This window comes from Gastrolobium bilobum, unplaced genomic scaffold, assembly GCF_033153095.1.
Source record: "Gastrolobium bilobum isolate Gb01-03AN ecotype WA unplaced genomic scaffold, APGP_CSIRO_Gbil_v1 utg25931, whole genome shotgun sequence".
Taxonomy (NCBI): domain Eukaryota; kingdom Viridiplantae; phylum Streptophyta; class Magnoliopsida; order Fabales; family Fabaceae; genus Gastrolobium; species Gastrolobium bilobum.
Window position 1 is genome coordinate 62,645 of NW_026896971.1, and position 27,709 is coordinate 90,353.

Here is a 27,709-nt window from a genome sequence, read left to right on the forward strand (position 1 = left end):
ATATTTATTATTCTTGGTGTGGATGCAGGCCTTGATGATGATGACAATGATGATGATATTGTTGCAGCTGATGATGGACCTGCACGTCCCACCCATACTGCTGATACTACTGCAAGTATAAAATATTATCAATAACCAATTCATTAAATACATAACATTGCCATAACAACTTTGATAATACAACATCGTATAATACATACTCATAATGGCCGCACAAACGACATCTTAATCCGTTGTCTATGATCCTTTGCAAGGACCTGATTCAGGCAAGTGTGATCTTGGCCCCATTTACGGACCACCTAATTAGCTCCCTTCTTGGGCTTGATTGCCTTCATATACAAGGGACAATCGTCAGCATTGTTTCGACACTTCATCACAAATCTTGACCCGTCGCTTTTTTCGACTATGGAGCCAAATTCCTGTTGCACAAATAATGGATCTCCTAATTTCCAACCTCCGAGCAAATCATTGTTCCCAAAGAGGATCTCCAACTCGTCATTAGGGGCGCCCAATTAATGAATGAATAATGCTGGCTTTCATTCCAAAATGGCTCTACCTCAGTCCCTGCATCTAAAACATGATTATTATTGTCAGAAGCAATACTAACGCAAATATTAAATGTTTAATACAAATTGAAATTTAATAACTTACCACTACTAACTAGGTCAACATGAAGTGGTGACATAGTAGGGGTACCCTGGCTTACCACATTCGTGTCAGCATCAAAATTACCCTCCTCGTCAGTATTTGACAAATCACCTTATGGAATAGCACTTTCAGGTTCTCCGTCGTCTTCGTTGTCCATATACTCCTCCTCCGCATCCTCCTCACCATCATCCAATGTTATTTAACTTAATACCTGAGAAGGTGCAAGTAAACGTACAACTGTATCTTCTTTACCAAAACACTATGGAGTGCTTGTATGCGTCGGTAAAGATGAAGACTGACCAACATCAACTTCAACATATATCTCAATTAATTTTAATACTTTTCAGTCAATAAATGCATCTGTGACGAACTCCACATCTTCTTCATCATTGATATCGTTACCAATGTAGTATATTGTATCCATATCAACTACAGTCTCTAATATGGCTATCATGCGATGAATGAATTGGCTACCTTGTAGCCCCAATTTTTGATGAATTCTCTCCTTTAGTTCATTGCATGTAGTGCTTACTTTGATTTTCATTGCTTTTGTTTTTCCTTCAAATCGGACACCATTGGGACCTTCAAATTGCCTCCCATTATGGTAAATAACTACAGTAATCATGTTTGAACTTGAGCTCATCTTTCACACGAAAATTGGGTCTAGGGTTTGGGTTTGGATTTGGTTCGGATTTTTTAGATAAAATAGGAATATGTAGGTGTAATGTCAATGATTTCACAAAATTAAGCCTTTTGAGATGGTGGGATGAAATATAATTTTGATGGCTGAGAATAGAGATGATAAAAGAGAGAGATTTGGGGGTACAAAACGTATAAATGATAAAAGAGGTTGAAACCCACTAATATTGAGGTTTCTGGCCAACAAATACTCGGGAAACGGGATGTGTACCCGGGTAAATAACTGCGTACCCGGGGATTTGGGTGGTCTACCCAGGTGTAAACTCAAGTTACATAAGAACAATTATGTTCCGCGAAATATACCCAGGAAATTGAGTCACTACCCAGTTAGCTACATGGTCAACGATTAAACAAGGGTAGATTAATGTTATGTTTGTTAAAAAGATTAAATTTTTCGAATAGTTTATAAGCGGGGCAAGATGATAATTTGTTAGTAATTAAAGGATATAATGATCAACAAGCCATATTGTTTTGCCTCACTTATACTACTTAATAACTTTTTGTATAAGGGACGGATCCAATAAATTGCAGCGTCAGAAACCCATGGATCAATGGTTAAAATAAATGTAAAACTTTTTTATTTTTACACAAAAATATATATAATATTTCATTACACATTCACAACTGTATATATAATACTCGATATTATTTATATTTTAAAAGTATATCACACATTAAAGTAAAGTGATGTAATAAAATATTGTTCTTTTTTAAATTTGTGTGAAAAATTATAAATTTGATTTACTTCATGAAAACTTCCAGTTCAGCCATTAAGTTAAAAAAATAAGTAATAACAAAAACTTTATTCTATTTAATGTAAAAGACTTCAATTCAAAGTGAGGAGTTGAGGAGTGACTAAACATTTACAAATGCAACTTAAGAACTATTTATGATTTTATTCTTACATATATATATGTATATATATATATATATATATATATACTAAATAATAATTATATTTTAATAAAAATAAAATTGTGATCAAATGAAGATTTTAAAATTTAAATTATTATACTTTATATTAAAAATATGTCATTTTAAAATATATGCTTTATTTATTAAATAAGAAGTTTAAAAATATACTATGTAAGAACATACTTAGAGAAGAAGATGGCAGAGGTGATGTTAGTTGTTACTTATATAAATATAATTTTTCTCGTAAAAAAAATATAATTTTATTTCTTACATATAAATGAAAGTGAGTGAAGCTTACTTTTTCTTTCTTTCTCTCTTTTCTTCTCCTAGGACCTAACTGCTTCATGTATATTTAGTAGAAACATGAATTCCTAAATATAATTGCATTTTTTGTGTGTATATAAATCATATTTTGTCAACATAAGTCTTAAGGTATATATTTAAAAAAAAAAAATATTTATGATTCATTATTAGTTTACTTAAAGATAAAAGTATTACATTTTATTTATTTCAAGGTATTATAGTTATTACCTTTTGACCCATACATTCGTTATAAACAATCTTATGAAATATCATGTTAGCAAATTTCTCTAAATAGGGTTCTGTTTCTGACAAAGTGAGTGGGGATATTCAAAACCCTTCTTTCATTTAATTATGATATGTACCAATTGCCACTGTACTACTATTAGGAGTACATGCAAGATAGGGGAAAGTTATCTTCCATTACAACTTTTTGAACAAAGAGATTCTTGATATGGAAAAAATGCAGCAGAAAAGGGTCCTTTCCAATGGTTGGGCCTGACTAACTTGACCCACCATCTGTAATTTCAACTTTGAACCATTGAAATTGAATCCACCATAATTATTCACCCACTTGGCCCCCCCATCGTCCTTGCATAACTTATAGTTAATGGTTTTTATTAAGATGGATTGAGTTTTATAGAGAATATATGAACCACTTTCTAGATAAACTCTTATAGGATCCTAGCTTGTTTTAGATATGTATGATTAAGAATTATATATTGGTTTTATAATTCTCATTCAACGTGAGAATTAAAATTTTTTTACACACCCTTCGATTTTCGTGCTGACATGGATCCTACATATAATTTTTTCTAACACATGAGTCTCACATGCTTTTTATCTCTACAACATGAGAATTGAATTCTCATTCAACATGAGAAAATCAAACCCCATTATATATATAGCATTATTCCTTTTCCAAAGTTTTGAGGCAACATGAAGAAATAGCCTAATCATAGCATATACTATTAGAAAAGACAACATGCGAAGAATATTATGCACGTAAGCAATTTATATAAGTCTGCTATGAAGTGACAATGTTTTTTTTCATGTTAGTTTTATTTCAAGATTTTTGTCTTGATAAGGAAATTTTGGTTGGTGTCTCGTTGGCATTTCTATAAAAAAATATTTGGAAATGATGAATGTATTTGAATATCAGCATTTGTCGTATAACATCTCTACCACCAAGAGTGTTGCGTTTTCTTTTGACATAAAGTATAATGGACTTTTGAGCAAGATCTTATGCAAAATTACGAAAGATCTAAAGAAGATATTCAAACTTTTGTGCTACAAAAGAAGAAAGAAACATGAATTCTAAAACAAATGAAATTTGATCAATAACCATTGATAAACTTGTTTTCGTTAATGAAAAGTCTTCAATTTAAGTATGAAGAACAGATAAAATGATATTGGGAGAATTATCCCAATATGATGGCCCTTGCTTGTTTTCTAATTCAGAAGGTTTTTAAATGGTTAGTTATGTAAAATGGTTGGTTTCCTCCCTAATTGTTGGCTTTGGCACTGGCTTCCTCTATTATTGGCTAATTTTTGGCTCAAACTTTTTTATTTTTCTGACTCCGCCAGCGGTGGGAGAATCATCCCAATATGAATCTATTAGTGCTAGAACATGTTTAAATCAACTTGAATAAAAATAAATAAATTCAACATTGCATTTGATTTGAATGCTTTATATTTTGTTCTATATTAAAGATAAAGATGTCTAGTCAAATATTAATGAATTTATTTTGAATTTAAGGGCTATCTTAGGTATCTATGGAGGATATATCTTTGAGGTAGGTAGATTAATGTACACAAGAAAAGAAAGTTGTAGCCAAAGGGGTGGTTTGTAAGTTTTGAGGTTGAATTGGTTCTTTACATGGTATAAAAGCATCGATGTTCTGGGTTCGATTCCCGTCGCTCCCCATTTTCTTTATGGAATTTCTTAGCACAGGTAGGCTGGGCTTAAGTATCATCCACCTTTCAAATATAATGGGCTCTCTTGTGAGAGAAAATGTTAGAGATATATAAATTATTAATGTAGTCTCACCCAACAACTTAAATTTTTGGGTTGACAATAAGTAGAGAGAGATTTTATTTCTTGTTTATAGAGTTTAGTTGTGTCTAGTGAAATTTTGAACCTTTAGTAACTTTTTGGAAGTCCAATACTTGATCCATTGTTGTCACAGTAGAATTAACATCAATTAAGAATTTTTTTTCTTAATTTTTCTTAGTTTTCTTTTTATTGTTGCCCTTTTTCGACCTTATGAAAAATGGGCTAGGCCCATAACATATTTATTATCCTAAATATTTTCGAAAATGAAATAATAAGAAGGATGAAAAGAAAAGCTAATATATTGAAGACGAAAATTTTGAGTAATTAACAAGTGACTAACCATGCCAAAATAATAATTTAGCTTGAGCATAAGAAAATTTTCTTTTTTCCTTTCCAATATTCCCTTACGTGATCAAGTTTAGTTTTCTTGGAAAAGATAACAAGAAAATTTGAAAGATAAAGGAATAGAAAAATCGAATGGCACAGAAAATGACATCACAGTGTCAAACATTTGCGTGCGCTGCTGTTGAGTTCCCCATGTGGCAAGAAATTTGCATTTTAAAGGGTCCCTCTGTTGAACATAACTTTCACAGTCACACGCACAAATAAAAGAAACTCCACAACCTCACGCCTTTACACTATAGTACAAAAGCCTCAAAATTCTCAAGCCCTTCATTTCATTCTTGTTTTTCACACCCTTCTTCCTCTTGAAATGGCTCAGGTACTTATTTTCATATATACCCTCTTCTCTGTATAACTCTTTTTGATTCCTTATGCACATGTTCATCCTTGTTTTGCTATATACTTATATGTATGATTCAGAGAAATAATTTAAAAAATCATTTATTTACTAATTTTATTTATCATTCACTGGATCCATAGCAGAAGGTTGTGTTAAAGGTTTTGACTATGACTGATGACAAAACAAAACAGAAAGCTATTGAAGCAGCTGCAGATATCTATGGTGGGTTGTTCACAAAAGATCAAATTTTTTAACTTGAATTCATGTTAATGGGAAACATGTTATGTAACTAGAGACTGATCTGTTTAATTGTTGGTGCTTTGATCAATAGGGGTTGATTCAATTGTTGCAGATATGAAGGATCAAAAGTTGACAGTGATTGGTCAAATGGACACAGTGAAAATTGTGAAGAAGCTGAAGAAAGTTGGGAAGGTAGATATAGTATCAGTTGGACCTGCCAAGGAAGAGAAGAAAGAAGAAAAGAAAGAAGAAAAAAAGGAAGAGAAGAAAGAAGAGAAAAAGCCAGAGAAGAAAGAGGAAAAGAAAGAGGAGAAAAAATAAAGAGAATGCTTATCACTGGTTTTTTCAAATTCTTCCCCTTTTTTTTTTTCTCTGTGTTTTGCATATTTTCCTATTTATATTGAGAAGTTACTGTAAGCTGCAAAAATTGTCCATAGATCGAATCTGTTGCTCACAATCTTTTTTAAGCATGGATCAATTTCAATTGCCATGATGGAAATGAGTTATAAAAGAATATCCAAAAAAAAAACTAACCATTGGATAGAGAAACTATGGTAATTGGTATGCTTTAAATTTTTTATTTTATAGTAATATCGTTTGTCCAAATGATTTTAATCTTCTCTTTATTGATTCCAATATTTTTTTTTTCATCTTTTGTTTTATTATGTGAATGGATCTTATGACTGGTAAAAATCGATGCCTTTTGTTTGTGCTTGTGACTTGTTACAGAATTTGGGGGTGTGTAAGAGAATACCAAGAAACTTTTGGTGTCATGAAATTCCTCTTATTCGTTTGTGGGTCATTTTCTCCTAGTTCAATGGCACCAAAGTCGAAAAGGTTAGCAGATCCATCCTTCCAAATAAAAGAATTTATGTGCAGACGAAAATGGTTTTCAATTCATTCTTGTGAGAGTGAAAGGAGATGGCTCGGGCCCAAGATTGTTAGACAAGTACAACATTTAAGAGAAAATTACTATATATTATCATGGTAGCTCAGTTGGCGCCAGAAAATTGAGCAGGTGAATATGAGAGCATGTGTTCGATTCTTCCTAATACCAAGTCTTAATTTTGGGACCCGCTCCAAATCGAATTAGTCGCGAAGCAATGAATCTATTGAAATATCTCCAGAAAAAAAAATACTATAGATATGAATTATATTGATTTTTCTTTTTCTTTTTTTAAAATTAAATTCCCTATTTTTTAGAAAAAAATTGTATTGTATATTAATATATTTTAATGTAAATAAACCTTTAGCAGTTATTTTTTTAACACTCTTATTATTGGTTTTAAAGTTTTAAAGTTTTGAACATTTCATGTGATCCATAAAAAAATTATTGTGTTGGGAGTTACAAAGAAAAAAGATTGTCTCTTAGAAATTCGTTAACATTAAAATGGATTGATGATGTAATATATATTCAGGAAGAAAGTGTAATGTTTAAAATAAAAAAGGAGAATACAATTTAAATATCTATCAAAGAAAATATTATAATTTATCCTTAAGTTAATCATTTTCTTTAGTCATTTGATTAGGTTCGACTTTAAATGATACATTACATTCTCTGACACTCTTTTCTAAGCTATTGATTAGAAGTCTTATATTACCATATTTTGGGACACAACCATGTGATTATTTCAGCATTTCTACATGGCGTGTCTTTTATTAATCTAAATTTTTGTCCAAAAATAATAAAGTAAAATAATGTCTAATCAATTTTATACAATGTTGAAGAATTTAAATTTATGACATCATTAGGCATGGAAACAGGCGAGGTTAGATCAGGTTTCATCTTAAATAGAAGTGATAAGTTCTTTGAACATAATGCTTGAACATGACATTTGATTTTTTTTAGGCTTGACCTAATTTTTTTTAAATTTTCGCATGAGATTTTAAAATTAACATGTTTGGTTTTGCGCAAAACATAGCTGAGGCTTTTGTCCAAACCATGGTTTGAGACTTCGCAAATACAAAACCGAACATACACTAAATAGGGTAGGGAGCCAATAGGTTTGGCTTTAAAAGGAGTTCATTTTTAGTGATCCGGGAACTTGTGATCCCTTTTTACAAATAGGAGGAAAAAAGAATTGGAAGGAAATTCAGAAGGAATACAAGGATATAAATAAAAAAAACATTTTTTTTTTTATAAAGGATCACCAAATATGATTGTGATCCGAGAACATATTAAAAAAATCCTTTAAAAGATACATTTCTGGCATCAATTCTTACAAAGCAATGTTTACGATCCAATATTATTATCCTTCTTGTCAAGCCAACATATTTTGGGTCATCATATTAGCTCATTGATCAATCAGGGATATTTTCACCCATCACCCAACACACACACACACCCCCAGTTTTGGGGTTTGGTGGGAAACCTTAACATCCTCCTTCTTGCCAAATTCTCTCTCTTTTTATTTTATTTTTTTCTTTATAAAAAACGGGTCAACTAGTAGTCATGATATTAATTATATGTGAAGTACTAGGGCCCTTGTGACTTGCAAGTTCTTGTTTATATGTGATGATTTTGTGAAATCCAAGGGGCCATTCCGTTGTGACTCGTGAATTCTAGCATGGAATTGGCAGTGATATTGCGCTTGATATGGTCAAATATATTTATAACAGAATGAATCGGTCAAATCTCTTTATAATGTTGGATTTACATCAAGATTGAATCTAGACATGAATGAAGCCTGCAATAAATTGGAACGAGAAATTCCATTGGTAGTTTTGGCACCAAAGCCTGCAATGAGCATGCCCATTACGGAACCCCAACAGTTTGTGCTTTAATTGCATTGATCAATTTGTCTTACTAGCCGTTCCATGACTCGATTGTACGCGTATAGGAATGCCACCCTGTGGACACTGGACACTAAAAGTATGCAAGTGGCCAATTAAATGAAGAATAAGACACAACATTCATCAAAATAATTAAATATGAAAAAAAAATATACAACCAAGTGGAAATGACCAAGATGAACCTAATGATGCAATACAATCTAAGAAAGGTATCAGAGGGGTAAAAAAAAAGTTTGGGTTTTGGGATGAATGCCAAAAGCAACAGAATGAAACATAGGGGCATGATTAGTAAACATCATTTTAGTATACGTTTGGATTAGGATGAAAATCATTGTTCAAAAATAATTTATTTATATTTGGGAATGATATTTATTTTTAGGGTTTAATCTCTCTAATTTTGTAAGAAATAAAATTATTTTCTACACACATAAAAAAGTTTAAGGCTCATTTTTTTTTTCTCTCTCTTCTCTTCTCTTCACATGACCCCACATAAGCTGGCTTTTTGACCATTGTAGCCCTTTATTAATAAATAATTACCAAATTACCCTTGATTAGAAACTATTTCGAAAAATTAACCCTTCTAAAAAACATAACATCAATCTGCCCCTTTTTTTTGAAACCTACCCGGGTATTTTTTGAAAATTCAATTCTACCGGGATATAGAGGGAGATACCCGGGTATTGTTCTTAAATTTGAAAAAAAACTTGAATTATTTACCCGGGTAGGGAGGGCGATACCCGGGTAGATGTCGGTCAGAAACCCCAATATCAAGGGTTTCGGCCATTGTTGCGAGTTAAAGTTTTTTTTTCCCCAAATCTCTCTCCCTTATGTAACACCCCGTATATATCCGGTAATGTTATCATAATATCGTATTAAGCTGCGCTTAATTAAAAATGCGAAATTACTTTTTCTTTTCAATTATGATGCCATTAACATTACCAGCTTGCTTAATAATCAATTAATAGAACATCGCCTGTATGTAATTGCAATAAAACAGCTAACTGAAATACCTCATAACATAGATAATATAAGTGTGGCTCTAGTCGCGGAACTACAACAATGTAGACCGGACCATCTAACAGTTTATACAACTCTAATCTAAAAAGTACTAACAGAGAGTGTCATGGACAATCCCTATGCTCACTCAAATAAGGCAACATGCCCAACATCAGTCTCAACAACAACATAATGATAAAAGGCATAAAACATAATCAGCATCAATATCCAGTCATGCTAACAAATAAGCAGAAACAACATAATCAGCTAAGCTTCGGCCTCCTGTCGCCTGAGGCATCAGTACCCATACTACCTGATCCTGAAATAAGCATTCCCCAAACGTGGGGTAAGATCTCTAATCTAGAATCTCAGTAAGTCAGTGAGTCCTCAAGGATCTTCCACCCCAAGCTCACTTACATGTGCAATATAAGTTCAAAAGCAGTTTATCATTTATCATTTCTAAAACAATGCAATGCAGCAGATAATCATGTCATGTGTGTCAATACTAATCTACTGGCCAGAGACAGTGCAGGTATACGTCTATCACCTACACACCGTGCAAGTACCACTTGCATTCACCCCGGTACACCGTCTTGTATGGCGCTACATACTCAGGCTTCCCGTCAAGATGAAACAACACATGCATATTAAAAGCCATTACATGTAAAGTTCAATCAACATATCAAATATCCAAAAGCATGTACACAGCATGCATAAACCATACCCCCATGGGACATGGTGGAACCACAACATGGCTAAACCGAGGACACGAAAGCTTACCTCTAAGCTAGCTATCCAAAAGCCAAGAGTCCACAGCTCAAAGTCCAATCACAGCAGATTCACAATCTGTTATGGACCAATACTATATCAATAATATGTACCACATGCATACGAATTAAAGACAACGCCTTTTCATTACGCTTTATGTCTTAAGGCTTCTCACCAAGCCATAAGCCCTTAATCACTTGATTCTGACTTAGTTCATTAATTCCAGAAGTTCCATTTCATCAATCTAGGGTCCACAAACCCCCAATAGCCTACTGTACGCACAACACAGCTACTATTCTACGAAATCCCAGAATATCCGGATATTCCTCAGAACCATATCCGGATATGCAATATCCGGATATCTCACTGGACATATCCGGATATGCACTATCCGGATATCCAGAATCCCATATCCGGATATCTGATATCCGGATACTCAAAACCCATATCTGGATATCACATATCCGGATATTCCTCGGGCACATCTCTGGATATTTCACGACAGAATGCAGAAGATACATTTCGTGAAGATATCCATCCAAGGTTGGGTTTTTAACGATTTAAAGCACCTAAACATGCATTTCTAGGTGTGTTCAACATTACCCAACAACAAGTTATCATCTTTAAGCCTTAACATGCATCAAGCTTTCATTTTTAAGCATTAAACTCATGATCAAAGGTTGGTACACATACCCCAGCTCAAAACAGAAGAAGAGGTTGCTCTTTGGAACTCACAATCAGCCCCTCAAGACTGACTCAACAAGGTGCACGAAAATGGACCAACAAGATGAGTCATTTCCTCACCAAGGAAGCTACTTGGAGCTCTAAACCACCAAGAACAAGATGACTCTCCTCCAAACTCTCCAACTCAGAGCAAGAACCTCACAAACAGCAACTCATAAACTCAGAAAGATGACTCTTTTATGCTCACAAGACTCACACCCTCAAGACCAAGTGTTTAGGAAGAGGTAACATGGAGGTAGAAGATCACAAGGCTCACACAAGGGAAGAGAGCACCAACACAGAGTAAAAATGATCAGCCACCACAAGACACTCACGCATAGAGACAGTTTTCTAGGGTTATGTGCCCTTAAAAGGGTATTTATAGCCCAAACGCACTTAAACACACAGTATTAAATTTAATTGCTACGCTTAACATTTTAATCCCAAACTTTGGAATCTGAAACTACATATTTTTCCAAGAATTATCATATTTTTCTTATAATTTTCTGAGCACTTTTCCGGTACGCGCTTTTCCAAGCCAGTACCGGTTTCTAGCACCAGTTCTCATTATCTGGACTTGAAACTCGTTTTAAAAGTCCTACATATTATTCTAGTAATTAAAATGCACTTACTTTAATTTTCCGGGACACTTTTTCGGTACTCATTTATACCGACTAGCAGAACCGGTATCTGCACTTTTCTTCCGAAAAGCGACTTTCAGCATTATTACTCACTTACTATAATTATTAAAGCCTCATAATAATTATTAGGGTCAATTATGGAATCATTTCCTAATTTTGCATAATTAATTAATTAAATACCTTAATTAACGGTGCGGGTTCTTACACCTTACATCTCTATTCCGAAACATCACACATATATTTCATCTCATCATCTCAAAAAGTTTAATCTTGGTAGGACATTGGAATTACACCTCCACATTCCCATTTTGTGCTAAAAAATCCGAACCAAGATCCAAACCCAAAACCTAGAGCCAAATTTTCGTGTGAAAGATGAGTTCAAGTCCAAACATGATTCCTATAGTTTTTTACTACAATGAGAGGCATTTTGAAGGTCCGAACAGAGTCCGATTTGAAGGAAAAACAAAAACGATGAAAATCAAAGTAGGCACTATATGCAATGAGCTGAAGGAGAGAATTCTCCTAAAAATGGAGTTAGAAGGCATCCAATCCATCCACCGCATGATAGCCAGGTTAGAGACTGTAGTGTATATGGATATAATATACTACATTGGTAACGATATCAATGATGATGAAGATGTGGAGTTCGTCACAGATGCGTATGTTGGATGGAAAGTATTAAAAATGATTGAGATATATGTTGAAGTTGATGCTGGTCAGTCTTCATCGTTACCGGTGCATACAACCACTGCGCACTGTACTGGTCAAGAAGATACAATTGTACGATCATCTGCACTTGCTCAGGCAACATTGGATGAGGATGAAGATGAGGAGTATGTGGACAGCGAAGATGAGGGAGAACCTGAAAGTGCTTTTCCACAAGGTGATTCGTCAGACACTAACGTGGATGGAAATTTTGACGCTGACACGAGCGCTGTAAGCCTGGGTACCCCAGCCATGTCACCACTTCATGTTGACCCTGCTAGTAGTGGTAAGTTATTAAATTTAGGCATTTGCTTTAAACAATTATTATTTGCGGTGGTATTGATTCAGACAATAATGATGAAGCTTTAGATGCAGGGACTGCGGTAGAGCCATTTTGGAATGAAAGCCAACATTACTCATTCATTAATTGGGCGCACCCTAATGATGAGTTGGAGATCCTCTATGGGGATGATGACTTGCACAGAGGTTGGAAGTTAGGAGATCCATTATTTGTGCAACAAGAATTTGGCTCCAAACCTGAAATGCAACATGCTGTGAAGATACATTGTATGAAGGGGCGCAGGACAGCCATAGTCGAAAAACGCGACGAGTCAAGATTTGTTATAAAATGTAGAAACCATGCTGACAGTTGTCCCTGGTATATGAGGGAAATCAAGCCCAAGAAGGGAGCTAATTGAGTGGTCCGTAAATGGGGTCAAGATCACACATGCCTGAATCAGGGCCTATCATAGGATCATACACAGTTGGATTCAGATGTCATTTGTGCGGCTATTATGAGTATGTATTCTACCGTGTACTTAGCAGCCATGTATTAGCAGTTTGCAAGGCAGCTAAGTTGAACCATTATGATTATGTGGATCCTGTTTTCAAAATCCTAACCATTACTAAAGTATATGTTGTACACTGGTATCCTATTGGCAATGAACTGTTGATTCCATCCGTTGTTGGGCCTACTGTAATTTCGGATGTGCGGTTGGTACGCACAAAAGGAAGACCAAAGTCTTCAAGGATTCAGAATGAGATGGATTGGGTTGAGTCTCAACCCTCGAGCAGTCACAACAGATGTAAGCATTGCAAGCAAGTTGGACACAACATTCGTACATGTCCATCGAGGCTAAGACAAGCATGATTGGCATTTATGAAATGAACTTCGTTGTGTAATGTAATGTGTTGTATTTTGTTTTGTAATGACTATGCATTTATGTATTGTGTTGCATTGTGTGAGGACATCCACTTGTGTTGTTGTGTAATGGTTATGGTATCCTAAACCCTAACTTTCATTTAAGTCTTTTGTTGCATTTGTGTATGGTTGAGACAACTATGTGTACCATTTGGTTATGGTATTAAACGATCCCACGAATGTATACCATATCCCATTACCCCCAGGTTGAGTCGCATAAGGGTATGGTATTAGACAACAATCACTAAAATTGCCAAAAAGAGGGTGGACCAACTGCTGATGTTGCAGAACCAACTGGTCTACCCAGGTAACTCATAATTACTTGCCCGGGTACACCAGAACGAGTTGCCCGGGTACACCAGTTGGTTTTGCAAGATCGGCAGCTGGTCCACCCTCTTTTTGGCATTAGTGGTCCATGTTATCTGATAATAAGATATAATATGACTTGTTGATAACAGAATTGAGCACATACTATAATCGGTTAAGATAATGTGTGCGAATGAAATTCTGAGGTTTACAATTATGAGTAGACAATTTTCGTTGTGATTGTGGACATCCAAGTTAAAAATATACAACAGAATTTACTTCGAATTTCATTCAAAAGGTGGACAATACAATACAAGTTAAAAATAGACAATTTTCATAAATGGGTTCTTCATATATTTCAAAATAGACACAATTACATCATGAGATAAAATCCAATATCACCAAAAATGCGCTGGATACATACACAATAATCCAAGGTATAGCCTAACAAACACAAAATACATCAAGTCAAATCTACCCCAGCCATGTCACCCTAAACCCTACTGCCTGGAATCCGATTGCGTATCCTCCCCATCATCGTCCTCATCATCGTCATCCTCACCAGCAACATCAGCCTCCTCACCAGTGTGATGACCCGGTCTGTATCCAGCCTCCAAGCGTGTCACCCTGCTTTCGATCGTGGTTCTCCACTTGCTTGTGCTTTGTCTATAGCCCCTAAACTCAATGGTCAAGGAGTCAAGGCCACATGTCAGGCTATACATGGAGCACATCACATGATCAAGTGTCCATCCTCCCTCAGGAGCTGTCCATCCACCCTCAAGAGATGGAGGAGCTGGTGGTCGCCGGATGCGGGTGGGACGTGCAAGTGCATCATCAACAGCAGTAACATCATCTTTATCATCATCATCAAGGCCTGCATCAACATCATAAAAATCAGACATTAAAATTTCGTTATGCAAAAACATTAACCCTACTGCTACCCTAAACCCAAAATACATTAACCTGCAGGTGCATCCTCCATCTCAACATCATGGTGGAGTGGAATCTCAGGTGGTTCTGGTGCCCTCTTCCAGTACTAGGTACCCGCTCGGCTCTGCAAAATCCCACACTGCTTCAGGAGCCGCTCACCAAATATAGCATTCCAGCCTGTGGCTGTCTTCATGGTCTCTGTTGCCATAGGCACACCAAATTTATGCAAAATCTTCTGCACCAGAAATGCAAAAGGCAATTCAGCCTTCTTTACTTGGCCGCCTTCCACATCAATATGCATATGTAATGCCTCCAGTTCACCTCAATATGGTGAAGGAGGGCCCACAAGATCACAAAGTCACCTTCCAGCACCTTCGAGTGATTATGCCCGCGCTGGAAAGTAATATGTATCACGACATAATGAAGTATGCGGGCAGACACGGACAAATTACTCACAGGATAATGAGCAAATTGTCCGGCCTCTGCATCTGCTCTCCTGGTCTCAGCAACAACAGCATCCCGATCATAACCACCAAATATATGATGGCTATCTCCGTCATATAGGGATGCACCTGTGACACCATCAAAGTCGAACCCCAATAGCTCTGTCCAGATAGGTGCAATAAGGATGATATCAATCCCGCAGACACAGGAAGTCATCTCACCATGCATATAGTTAAGGTTCTGGTAGAATGCTCTCACCATAACCTCTGAGTAGGGGCACCTCATCTCCGCTAGCACCAGCAAGTGTGTCTGCTGAAGAAGTGGGACTATGTCGAACCGCTCCAAATTTAAGAATGTCGAATCCAGTGATTTCGGCTCACAAATCTTGCGGCTCGTGAATGACTTCACAAACCTCTCGTGTGCATCAGTGTCATCCTCAAATAAATATCCGAACGGCAAGTCCGGAGCCTGATGCACAGTAGCCTGGGGCTAAGAGGAGGAAGACCCATCATGTCGGCGCTTGCTCCTCCCCTCAGTATCCACCGCTCTCTTCTTCGAAACGTGCCTCTTCGCCATGCAATCACACTGTAAAACAAAATCAAAATAAAAATCCAAATTCAGAAACAATATACAGGGTTAGGGTTATGGTCAGGGTCAGGGTTAGGGTTAGGGTTTTTAATTGGCAACAAATCAGAATGCAATTTGAAAATGAAAATTCACAATACGCAAAGCAATAAATTAAAATGCAAACATGATTACCGCAAAGTCAGAATGAATTTTATGCCGAATCAAAAATTCAAACGAAAAAAAAATTACATTTCTTGTATTTCAATCGGTAGAAGGAACCAATACTGTGCGCCAAGGATGATCCGAAAATCTTAAGATAATCCAACAAATGTGCTCAGAGAATGGACGAAATCGCACTCCAGCAGCTCTCTACCCCGGTACCCCTTTGTGGGTTTTCGAAATGGGGGCTGTTAGGTTTTTAAAAAACCCTATTCGCGAAATCTACCCGGGTATCGCCCTCCCTACCCGTGTAAATAATTCAAGTTTTTTCCAGATTTAAGAACAATACCCGGGTATCCCCCTCTATACCCGGGTAGGGTTGAATTTTCAAAAAATACCCGAGTAGGGAAGGGGATATTCGGGTAAGTTTCAAAAAACAGGGGCAGATTGGTGTTATATTTTTTGGAAGGGTTAATTTTTCGAAATAGTTTCTAATCAAAGGTAATTTGGTAATTAATTATTAATAAAGGACTACAGTGGTCAAAAAACTCACATAGGCCTCATATACTTTTATATATATGTAAAAAAAAAATTTATCTCCTACATCATGAAAAATATCATATCCTTATTTTTATCTTAAAATCTTTCTTCGCATTTATGAGGATACTGTACTTTTGGTAATATATAGAACTCTCTTGATTGAAATATAAATATAAAAATAACTTGTATTTTATATTTAAATCAAGTAGAACACCTATTTGCAACTAATTTTTTTAAAAAACCAATACCCTCTAAGAAAGGAAGGGTACAGAAGAAAAGAAACCTTCATTTTATACAATTTTATTTTATTTAGAAAATGAGAGGTGAAATTACAAAATTACAAAAAAGAGGATTAAAAACGGATGGGGAATCGGAATTGGTGAACACACCCCCACAGGATCACTTCTTTGCAGCAACGCTAGTGTCCCCACTGACCATTGGTAAAACGGGAAGTTTATATTTGATGTGAGTAAAGCAAATTAGTGAATGGAAAAGGTACAACATCCTTGCTTTAAGAAAAAAAATCTCTCGGTGGTGAGAATGGATACATCTCAATGAAAAAAATTGTTCATTCTGGGAATCTTATTAGTGGTTCAAAGCCTCCCAAAAGCTAAACCAAACAGCCACTAATCCACTCCACATCATGTATCAAACTAACTAAACAAACACAATCTGGGACTTTACGTGGATCATGCAACGATCACTAGCAAGAAAAATCAGAGGCAAAGACTCAGATTGAAGACATGTATATAAATGAAATTGCAGATTAAAAATATCATTTATCCAGCAGATCTGGGGGCAAATATTTGCATAAATATAATGTATACAATAGTACTATATTAATTCTAGATGGCGAGAATTGATTCTACTCGGTGCCAGAAATCCACCTAAACAACATTGTTTACTCTAGGAATCTGTTTGTGATTCTGAGCAGCCAAAAAGCTAAACCAAACTATCCCTAATCTACTCAATAGCATGTATCAAACTAATTAAACAAGTACTATCTGGGCCTCCGTGGATCCTGAAAGAATCACTTGCCATATGAATCAGAAAGAATTAAGACATCTGTATATAAATGAAAATTGAAGATGGAAGACAGTTATCCAGGAAATTTGAGGCAAACAGTTGAATGAATATCATGAAGTATGCAATTACATAAAAGTCATCATTAGGGATCATTGGACTGTTTCTCAGCTTCCAATCTCATTAGGTTAGCAGAAGAATGCGTATACAAAAATCACACATTTGTGATTTCTACCTAGGAAATTTCGAAACAAATAATAGGTAATGGAAGTTGGCGTACAACAAAAACAACTGCATAGGTTTCAAAGTTAAAGCTTGCACTAATAAGGTTGACAGAACTATCAGGTTTGAAAATTGCTTTCCACTTTGTATCTTCAATCCTATTTGTAAATTGTTATACAGAAGGAAGTGTTTTTACTTTTCCGAGGCCAAAAAAGAGGGTGGTATCTATCTGCAATAGATCATGTAGTGCAAGGTGCATATAGCATACTGCACAAGCAATAGCATTCAGATATGTCAGAAATAGCATCCAATAGAGCATGTCCTGCAAGGTGAATACTGCATATTGCATAGGCAAAACCGCAATAGGATTCATACATGTCTAGGATGGCATCTAGGTGTTGAGAATCAGCACACACTGCTCGCTACATTCTGGATGATGACAGAAGATGCCTATCATGAGTTACAGTTAACTCAGCACATGATATCTTGCCAACAAATGAGCCAGCCAAACAATAATCAAACAGTAACAGGATACGCTTCTCAATGTTCATCCGGAACAAGAGAGCAGACAAAATGGCTGTCTTTGAAGCGCCAGAAGCAAAGCAACCAACTTAAGCATGTGTGTGGAAAGAAACAAAATGAAATACTGCACATCTAGCTCTTGGCAATAGTATTTAGCGCAATTTTATGCTGTTATCGCCTGCTTCAGATTTGAGGAAATTGACCAATGAACCAGGTGACCAACAACAACTCATTGCTCCAATTGCTTTCAATCTTAATAGTTCAAAATCTGCAAGCAATAATATAGAACTGAGTATATCCAACATGTTTATTGAATTTATATTATTATTACGACACTACATAGTCATCTGCAACTTCAGAGTACTATTAAAATTGCTGCCAGTTTGAGACCTGAGTCAGCTGACTAAAACAGTAATATTATGAATGCTAAACACACATAACAAACAAAATTGATAATGTATTATGAAAAAGATGGGGTTACAGGTTTACATGACAGTTATTGAGGATTGAAAGAAATATATATTAGAAGGAAGAAATCACATACTTTATTTCTCCAGCTTCTACACCAGCAGGTAATTGGTCTCAGTTAACCAGATGAATAAATTGATGCCCCATGAGTTGATATCACCAACCAGACAATCTACCATCTGACTATCTCTTATGTCCTTTCCCTTTGAACCTTGAAAGAAGGTGGACATACTTCCCCTTCTCCATCATCTGTCTTATCACTTGATGAGCTTCAGCAAGCTTTCCAGCATTCCGCAGACTACTCACTAACGTAGTATAGACAACAAAATTTGGACTACAACCTCTGGTCTCCATTTCCTTGAGCATTGAGCATGCTTCATCAAACTTTCCCGCCATACATAATCCTCGAATCATAGAATTGTATGTAAATACGTTTGGGATTTGCCCTCTAAAAATCATCTCATTAAACATTTCCTGAGCTTTCTCAAGCTCACCAGCCACCACATATCCTGTGATCATTACTGTGTATGCCACCACATCCGGCACGCACCCGTTCTTCATCATTTCATCAAAAAAATATTTGCAAGCATCCAAATTTCCAGCTCTGCTCAGTCCATCTATCAACGTGGTGAAGTGAAGAACAGTTGGCTCTGTACCTGTTTCTCTCATGCGATTTAAAAGATTAAGAGCAGCAAGTGGTTTGTCTCCTTTACCAAGAACATGAAGAAGAATGTTATAAGTATGAAAATCCGGAGAAAGGCCATTTCTACCCATCTCGTCAAGCAGCCTGTGGAACTGATTCAACTTCCCAAGCCTGTACTTAGCAAACATGACAATATTATAAGTTAATACATCCGAGGAAAGACCCTCAAGCAACATCTGTCGGTAAACCCACTCAATCAACTTGTACTGCTTCAAAGCGAGAAGACAATGGAGAATCGCGTTATATGAGTGCTTGAAAGGCCGGTAGTTAAACGACTTCGACTTTATGAACTTCACCACCAACTTCCTAGCAAAACCTGCCTCCCCACAAGCACAAATCAAAATGTTGAAAGTCCGTGCAGTGGCCGGAAAACCTCTCTCAATCATCTCATCAACAAGCCTCCACATTGCCTTAAACTCCTCACACTCCGCGAATATCTTCATAACCAAGTGATACGAATTGGCAGTGTGCCAGTAACCCTCCTGCTGACCACACCACACGAAAAACTTAAACGCCAATTTAGCACACCTGCCCTTATTTTCACAGTTCACCTCTCTCAACACCCCATATAAGACCTCTCTCACAAGAATTCCCGACGGCCTCACACGCAACTCATCTAAGGCCACCCGAAAATCAAATTCAACGCTATCTTTATGAAAAACCTCAAGAACCCTCTCCACATCCATCCTTACACTTTCTAAGAACCCATCTCTAAAATGTAAATTTTGCTTTCTATCATAATCAACGCTTTCACACGTAGCTACAAACATTTTCTTCAAAGGCTCCTCAACCAATTCATAACCGCTTCTAACAACCCCTTCATCACTGTGAAACGGTTGGTCACATAATTTCCGCGAAATGTTCAAACAATGAGAAATTTTCTGAACCATTCTATGAACTAAAAGGGTTATTGAATTCATGGTTCGAACCCATCATTATCATTTCTGAAACGCTGAAACACTAAGCAAAAGCGATTTTCGCAATAAGAGAATCGGTTTTTTTCTTCGCGATGGCAGCTTCGAGAAGCTCATTGTGCTAACGGTTCGAGGAAAGGTTCATCAACCGAAAACCTAACCAAGCAAAGTAGAACGAATCTAGATGATGCTCGATGAGAAAATCAAGGGACAAAAAACCGTACCGTGTCGCGCGATAATTTAGTGTGGGTCAACGAGAAATTGAAGCTCGCGTCGAGAAATTGCGTCATTGCGAGCTCCACCAGTGCATGGTTACTACTGTGAAGTGTGGCAGTGAAGAAAATGGAGGTCATGTAAATCTGCAAAACCCTAACACGATGGAGTAACATGTCTCTTAACGCGCCGTTTCATTAGCAAATGTTTTTATTCAAATAAAGAACAGATACTTGGGAATAATTAGGAGTTGGGAAAGTTTACAATTACTTTCGTTCTTTCCTTTTATTATCTTTTACTATTAATTTTTAATTATTGGTTTTCGTTAATTCAATGGTTATAATTTATTAAAATTTAATAATTAATTAATAAATATGACCTAATATATTATAACCGTTAGATTGACAGAAATCAACCGTTAAAATTTAGTAGTAAGAGATAGTAAGTATAACTTCTTCAACTTACTAGATAAAATATTATATCTACTTTTTTTTATGTTTACTCAACTTATTAATTTCCAAAATTATTATCTCAGGATCTCAATTAGAATAAGTATAAAAAAAGTAGACATAATATCATATCACACATAAGAATCATATTTACTAAAAAATTGAAATGAAGATTTTTTTCTGCACTTTCAAATTCTTTCATCCAGACATATACTTGAGTTTTAAAAATCTTGGTAGGTGAAAATAATTAAGTTATGAATTAGATTTTTAGTTTAAGAATTTACAAAATAAGTTAATTTGTTTTAGATAATTTTGATTTTATGTATAAACTTGTTATAAATTAGTTGTTTTTATAAGATTTTATCAAAAAAAATTACATTTTGATTGTATATGTGTAAAAATGAACATAAATCTAGTCAAATTCAACGGGCTTTGATTTGAATATCGTTGAAGTTATTTGAACTAAACATTTTACATGTATTCATTCAAGCATATTGATAAAAAGAGGAAAATATATTTGTTATATTGCGTTGAGATAATTTTGTTTTATGCAATACACAAAAAGTGAGTGAGATTTATTTATTTTTTCTTTCTTTTTCATCTTTTTAGTGGATTTCACCTATTTTTTGTGTATTATATGATACAAATTTTCTATATCTCATTCAACAATGCAACATGAGAAATATATAAATTCTAAATTCATGATAATCTATATACCCAAAAAAATTCATAATAACCTAAATTTTACTTTTTTATAATAAACTCCAGCGACAAAAAGTTAATTTATAAATTACATTAAATTAACTTAAAATAAATTCGTTATTTGATCATTCAAGCCATAAAGGATGAAACTTCAGTGCACCAGGATCATCGAACTCGGTGCTTCCTTTTATTAAAAAGGAAAAAAAAAATTCCCTTTTTACCCATATTTTTTTATATTTTTTTTAAGTCTTAAATTTATTTATTTTTTAGTAAAAGGAAGCACCGAGTTCGGTGATTCTCGTGCATTGAAGTTTTTCTCATAAAGGATAAGGATTATAAGCATTAAGAAGTATTCGTATATGACATAAATTTAAAAAAATTTAAGTAAAAAATGAAATATTCAAAACAAAATATGTTTAAAATAATTTTAAAAAAATAACTAATTAAAGTAGAATGTAAATAATATAATATATAATTATAAAAAAAATGGTCCATAACTAAGTCAAACTTATCTCGTAAATCATTTTTGTACGCAAATGATTTTGGTTTGGTTTAGTTTGGTTTTTAGCAATTTCTTTAAAATCATTTTTTTGGCTCTACATTCAACTTAAGAATACAAGTAGTCAAGTCACTTGAGAATATGGAAATATGAATATTGTATGTTGTGTATTGAACTGATATAAATGTGTACAATATATAGAGACCCTAATGGTTTAAAGGAGAAGCTCAGACCTAACCCAAATCCTAATGAAATAAGAAAATAAATATTTACAAATAATAACGTAATATATGCATGCAACATTTCTAACGCTCCCCCTCAAGCTGGCTGATATATCATAAGCTCCAAGCTTGTTACATATATGATCTATTTGTGGACCTCTAAGAGCCTAGGTGAAAATATATGCAAGTTGATCACTCGAATTGACAAATGTTATCTTGATTTCTCCCGACTGAATCTTTTCTTGAACGAAATGACAGTCAATTTCTATATGTTTGGTCCTCTCATGAAAGACTGGATTAGCGGATATGTTCAATACGACTTGATCGTCACAAATGAGTTTCATAGGTCGTTGTTCACAGAGACGTAGTTCCTTAATCAATTGCCTTAACCAGATGAGCTCACAGATTGCATTTCCCGTTGCCTGATATTCTACCTTTGCATTTGACCTGGCTACCACAATTTGCTTCTTACTTATCCAAGAGATCAAATTTTTACCAAGGAGAACACAATTCCCCAAAGTGGAGCGTCTGTCTGAATGAGATCCTGCCCAGTTAGCGTCTGAATAGCTACACACCTCTGTATTCCCTTTATTTGTTATAATAAACCTCTTCCTAATGCTCTTTTGATGTATCAAAAAATCCTAACAATTGCACCCCAATGAGAGTCACAAGGAGAGTCAAGGAATTCACTTGCCACACTAACTGCAAAAGATATGTTTAGCCTTGTCACAATAAGATAGTTCATTTTTCCAACTAATCTGCAATAATGATTAGGGTCTGCCTATGGCTCCCCCTTTCCGGGTAATAGCTTAACATTAGGATCCATAGGTGTATCAATAGGATTACAACCCAACATACCAATCTCTTCTAGGATATCCAGGACATACTTTCTTTGACAAATGGAAATGCCCTGCCTGGATTGTGCCACTTCGATCCCTAAGAAATAACGAAGTCTGCCAAGGTCTTTGGTCTGAAATTGACTAAATAAGTATTTCTTTAACTGATCAATCTCAGCTTGATCATTGCTAGTAATAATGATGTCATCAACATAGACCAGAAGGTAGATGCACTGACCAGAAGAGCTATGCCGATAGACAATAGAATGAACGGATTCACTCCGGGTTAGATAGAAGGCTTGAACAGCAGAATTAAAGCGACTAAACTAGGTATGAGGAGACTGCTTCAGGCCATATAAGGATTTACAAAGCTTACATACCATTCCAGAACACTCCCCTTGAGCAACAAAATCAGGTGGTTGATCCATGTATACTTTGTCTTGCAAATCACCATGTAAGAAGGCATTTTTTATATCAAGCTAAAAGAGAGACTAGTGATGAATGGTAGCAAGTGCAAGAAATAAGCGAACAGAAGCCATCTTGGCAACAGAAGAGAAAATGTCCCCATAGTCAAGGCCAAAAATATGAGTGTATCCTTTGGCCACTAAGCGGGCTTTGAGGTGACCAACGGTGCCATCAGGACCAACTTTGATTGTGAATACCCATCGATAAACGACAACCGACTTCCCGGGAAGAGCATGAACAAGATCCCATGTGCCAATGAAGTGAAGTGTCGTCATTTCATCAATCATCGCTTGGCGCCAACCCGCGTGAGGTAGTGCTTCATTTGTGGTCTTAGGAATGGAAACAGAAAGGTAAAATATTGTGAAGAAAGTCAGTCATAACTCAATAAAACATAAAGTGAATGAGGTTTGCGAGTAGACCGTATACCTTTGCGATGGGCAATATGAGTAATCTCTCATGAAGGTTTCAGAGGGGGAAGAGACAACCGTTTAGGGTGGTGAGTTAGTCAGAGTAAGGTCTGCAGTAAGGCCGACACCTGCAACTGGTAAAGACAAATCAACAAGGGAAATTGGAAAAATATGATCAATCTGTGACACAAAAATTTGGGAACTAGAGAAGGGTTGATGATCCATGAAGATGGCATAGGCAGACACATTATAGCGCTAGAGGTCAGTAGAGTAGCCATGATATCCATTTTAAAAGCGAGTATAACCAAGGAAGATACACTTGAAGGCTTTGGGTGTTAATTTGTCTTTTCCCGGAGTGACGTTATGAACAAAGAAAGTACACCTAAATACATACATAGGCAGTGGATAAGGAGGCGCACCTAGAAATAAGACATTATGTGGGACTTCATTATTAAGCACGGAAGAGGGCATGCGATTAATGAGAAAATAAAATGTCATAATAGCATCTGCCAAAAACATAGTGGAACATTCAAATGAATGAGAAGGGTACGAGCAATTTCAACCAGATATCTATTTTTACGTTCGACCACTCCATTTTGGTGTGGAGTATAAGAACATATAGTCTGGTGTAACGTCCTATATTTCTTCAAAAAATCAGAAAATTCAAGAGACATGTACTATTTTGCATTATCACTACTCAAGACTCAAATAGAAACACCAAATTAAGTATTACTCTCAGCACAAAAGTTTTGGTAGATAGGAAATAATTCAGAATGATTTTTCATTAAATAAACTCAAGTACAACAAGAAAATCATCAATAAAAGTCACAAAATACTGAAAAACCAAAGCAAGCATAGTTCGACTCAGACCCCAAGTATTAGAATGAACAATAGAAAAGGCAGAATAAACTCTTTTATTGACTCTATTAGCAAAGGAGGAGCAAGTGTGCTTTCCTTGCTGACAAGACTGGTAATTTAAAGACTAAAGACTAGACAAAAATGGAACCATATGGTGAAGCTTGGAGAGACTTGGATGAACCAGACGACTATGGATTAGTTCAGGAGACTCTATGGGAGAGCACACTGTAACGCCCGGCTTCTTCAAGAATCAATGACTATCTCCATATACTAACACGAGACTTTTCAGTAAGTTTTTTCCTCACTCACACAATTTCTGGAAAAACTTCCCAGGAAGCCACCCATCCCAGAATTACTGCAAGTCAAGCACGTTTAATTATGGAGTTATTTCATTTCGGGCTACCAAAAAGTAGATGCATCTTGTTAGTATAGTTAGTCTTATAAGCTATCCCCAACTGTGCATTCTCATACCTGCACAGTCTTTGGATTTTCTCTCTTTCGGGTGTCGATTCGATTCATTCATGTATCTTCCTGCTGGAAGTTTGTCAGGAGTCGCTCATTGGTTGTGCCCTTTCGTACCAGTGATCACTCCCCGCCCTCGTCAGCGCTTGGGATGTTACACACATCACTGGAGAATGAGGTTCTGTCAGATAGTAGAGACCTCGTGACTTACGGCCCACTCCAATTGTCTTTCTTATACCTGAATCCTGCATATAGACAGATTGGTCACAGAAGGTAACAACACATGAAAGAGAATGGATCAACTAGCTAACAAAGATTAAATTCAAGGGAGTGTTAGGTATATAATAAACAGAGGTCAAAGTCAAATAGGGAGTTGGGTTGGCTTGCCCAATACCACGAGCAGAGGCATTGTTGCTGTCAGTAAGAGTAACAGAAGGTAAATTATTAGAATAAGTAATATTACCACAAAGGTGATCAGTAACACCTGAGTCTATTATCCAGGGTCCAATAGATGATTGAGAAAGACAAGCAACATGATTACAAGTATCTTGGGCAGGAGTATGGGAAGAAATCTTCTTAAAAAGAGCCTCATAATATGCACTCGAAATAATTACATATCTAGTAGAAGGAGGCGCAACATCATTATGAGAAAAGTTGGCAGTTGGTGGCTTCAAGTGAGGGTACTTCTTATAGCAACGCTATTCAACGTGTCCAAGGTTCTGGCAATAGCTGCAATGAGGCCTATGTCCATGGCCACCTATCCACGACCACATCCGAGACCGTGTACACTGTTCCAATTAGAATTATTGCCATGAGAGATAAAGACAATTGAATTAGTGGTTGGCATATGAGAAAGAATAGGTGTGGGTGCTGCTTTATCTTTAAGGTTTAGGAGGCGCTGGAAAGTTTGTGACAGGCTAGGAGTCTCAGCTCTGGTTAGAATATTCTCATGAACACTTTCTAACTCCTTTGGAAGATCGGAAAGGATTACAACCATAAAGAAGTGCCCCATCTGCTTCTTGTACTCAAAAGCATCTGCAACATTGGTAACATAGCTAAGAATTCCCGCATCAAATAATGAATCTTACCAATATAAGCCTTCATTCGAGCATCGGGTGATTTACGCAATTCCATTATCTGAGAAATAATAAAATAAATTTATACAAAAAAAAGAAATAATAGAATAAATTTGTTGAATGTCATTGGTGTAGAGGCTTTTGGCTTCCTCTCATACGTCATAGTAGGTCTTAAAGGGGATAAAAATATCTATAACTTCTGGATTGCCAAAGGATACTCAGAAGTTGGGCATCAATAATTTCCCAATCAGATTTATGATCCTTGGGGATATCAGCAAACTTGGTCGTGAGATGTTTCCTATGTCTCTGACCAGTAAACCAGATCTTATAAATAAGGTTTATCAAGTCTTGTAAGTGGTAGATTTGGTTAGTTTCATTGGTGTGATGGATGGGACAGTATCAGAGATAATGTCGGTAGTGTTTTTGATCATATTACTTGAGCCCTCCATCACAAACAGATGTGAGAACCTGCAAAAAATGTTTGTAAAAAAGAAATAAGAAATTGCGCGAAAACTTTGCAAAATGTGTCCAAATAATGAGTTTTTGGCCAGAATCTTCCTAACGGATGGGACCCATAACAAATGAAGACCAGATCTAGAAAGAGGATGAGAAGGCGAGCAAGATGTTGGTGATCTGGCCCGGAACGGCGGCTCACGCACCAGAAAAGTTGTGTTGTTGCCAGAATCTTCCACCAGCGCGTGGCTGCTCCAATGACGGCATGGCTTAGACAGACGAGGTCGTCTCTTCGACCCAGTCCTGGTCGCATAGCTGTTTGCTAAAAAACTTGTCGGGAAAATGCTCTGGCGGCGATGAACAGTAGAGGACGATAGTTTTCGGTGATGAACGATGGTTGATGATGGTGTTTCTGACGATCCGAGGTTGAGGACAGGAGATTGGTGACCAACTAAAGTTAGGTACTGAAAGTGGGTTGCCGGTATGATGCACGACACAGATGACTTGCTGGAATAACGCATGACAATGTTTTTCTATGGAAGCTAGATTTCCTATAACACAAGCTCTGGTACCAACTTGAGAATATAGAAATATGAATATTGTATGTTATGTATTGAACTGATACAAAGGTGTACAATATAAGAGACCCTAATGAGCTTAAAGGAGACGCCTGGACATAAGTGATGTCCTAATGAAATAAGGAAACAAATATTTATAGATAATAACATAATATATATAGACAATATTTCTAACAAAGCCTATTTAAATTTTTAAGCTAATATTAATGCACCTTATTTTGATGCACTTGTTGGTTGACAATATAATTAAGCTGGTTTTTTGTCA

At 36.0% G+C, this 27,709-nt stretch overlaps 2 protein-coding genes across 6 annotated transcripts; one reads left to right on the plus strand and one right to left on the minus strand.

Annotated features, from left to right (window-relative positions):
* Nucleotides 1-5,224: 5,224 nt before the first annotated feature.
* On the plus strand, nt 5,225-6,786 carry LOC133303118 (heavy metal-associated isoprenylated plant protein 39). Of its 4 annotated transcripts, none has more exons than XM_061502987.1 (3): nt 5,225-5,339; nt 5,504-5,582; nt 5,692-6,786. In XM_061502987.1, exons 1-3 carry the CDS (start codon nt 5,331-5,333, stop codon nt 5,919-5,921), a joined length of 318 nt encoding a protein of 105 aa, XP_061358971.1. In that variant the 5' UTR covers nt 5,225-5,330; the 3' UTR covers nt 5,922-6,786. The 4 variants fall into 4 exon arrangements, with proteins under 4 accessions (XP_061358971.1, XP_061358974.1, XP_061358970.1 ...); XM_061502990.1 differs by having other exon boundaries at nt 5,713-6,786; XM_061502986.1 differs by having other exon boundaries at nt 5,229-5,339; nt 5,501-5,582.
* Nucleotides 6,787-17,506: 10,720 nt separating this feature from the next.
* LOC133303119 (pentatricopeptide repeat-containing protein At3g60050-like) lies at nt 17,507-20,496 on the minus strand. Of its 2 annotated transcripts, XM_061502992.1 has the most exons (3): nt 18,685-20,496; nt 17,994-18,408; nt 17,507-17,885 (listed from the first exon to the last, which is right to left on the minus strand). In XM_061502992.1, the coding sequence occupies exon 1, from the start codon at nt 20,229-20,231 to the stop codon at nt 18,792-18,794; it is 1,440 nt and encodes a 479-aa protein (XP_061358976.1). In that variant the 5' UTR covers nt 20,232-20,496; the 3' UTR covers nt 17,507-17,885; nt 17,994-18,408; nt 18,685-18,791. The 2 variants fall into 2 exon arrangements, with proteins under 2 accessions (XP_061358976.1, XP_061358975.1); XM_061502991.1 differs by having other exon boundaries at nt 17,507-18,408.
* Nucleotides 20,497-27,709: the final 7,213 nt, after the last annotated feature.

Coding starts and splice junctions, on each gene's coding strand:
- LOC133303118 (XM_061502986.1), top strand. Junction 5,583..5,691: donor AGCAGCTGCAGATATCTATG/GTGGGTTGTTCA, acceptor TTTGATCAATAG/GGGTTGATTCAATTGTTGCA.
- LOC133303119 (XM_061502992.1), bottom strand. CDS start 20,231: ATGAATTCAATAACCCTTTTAGTTCATAGAATGGTTCAGAAAATTTCT.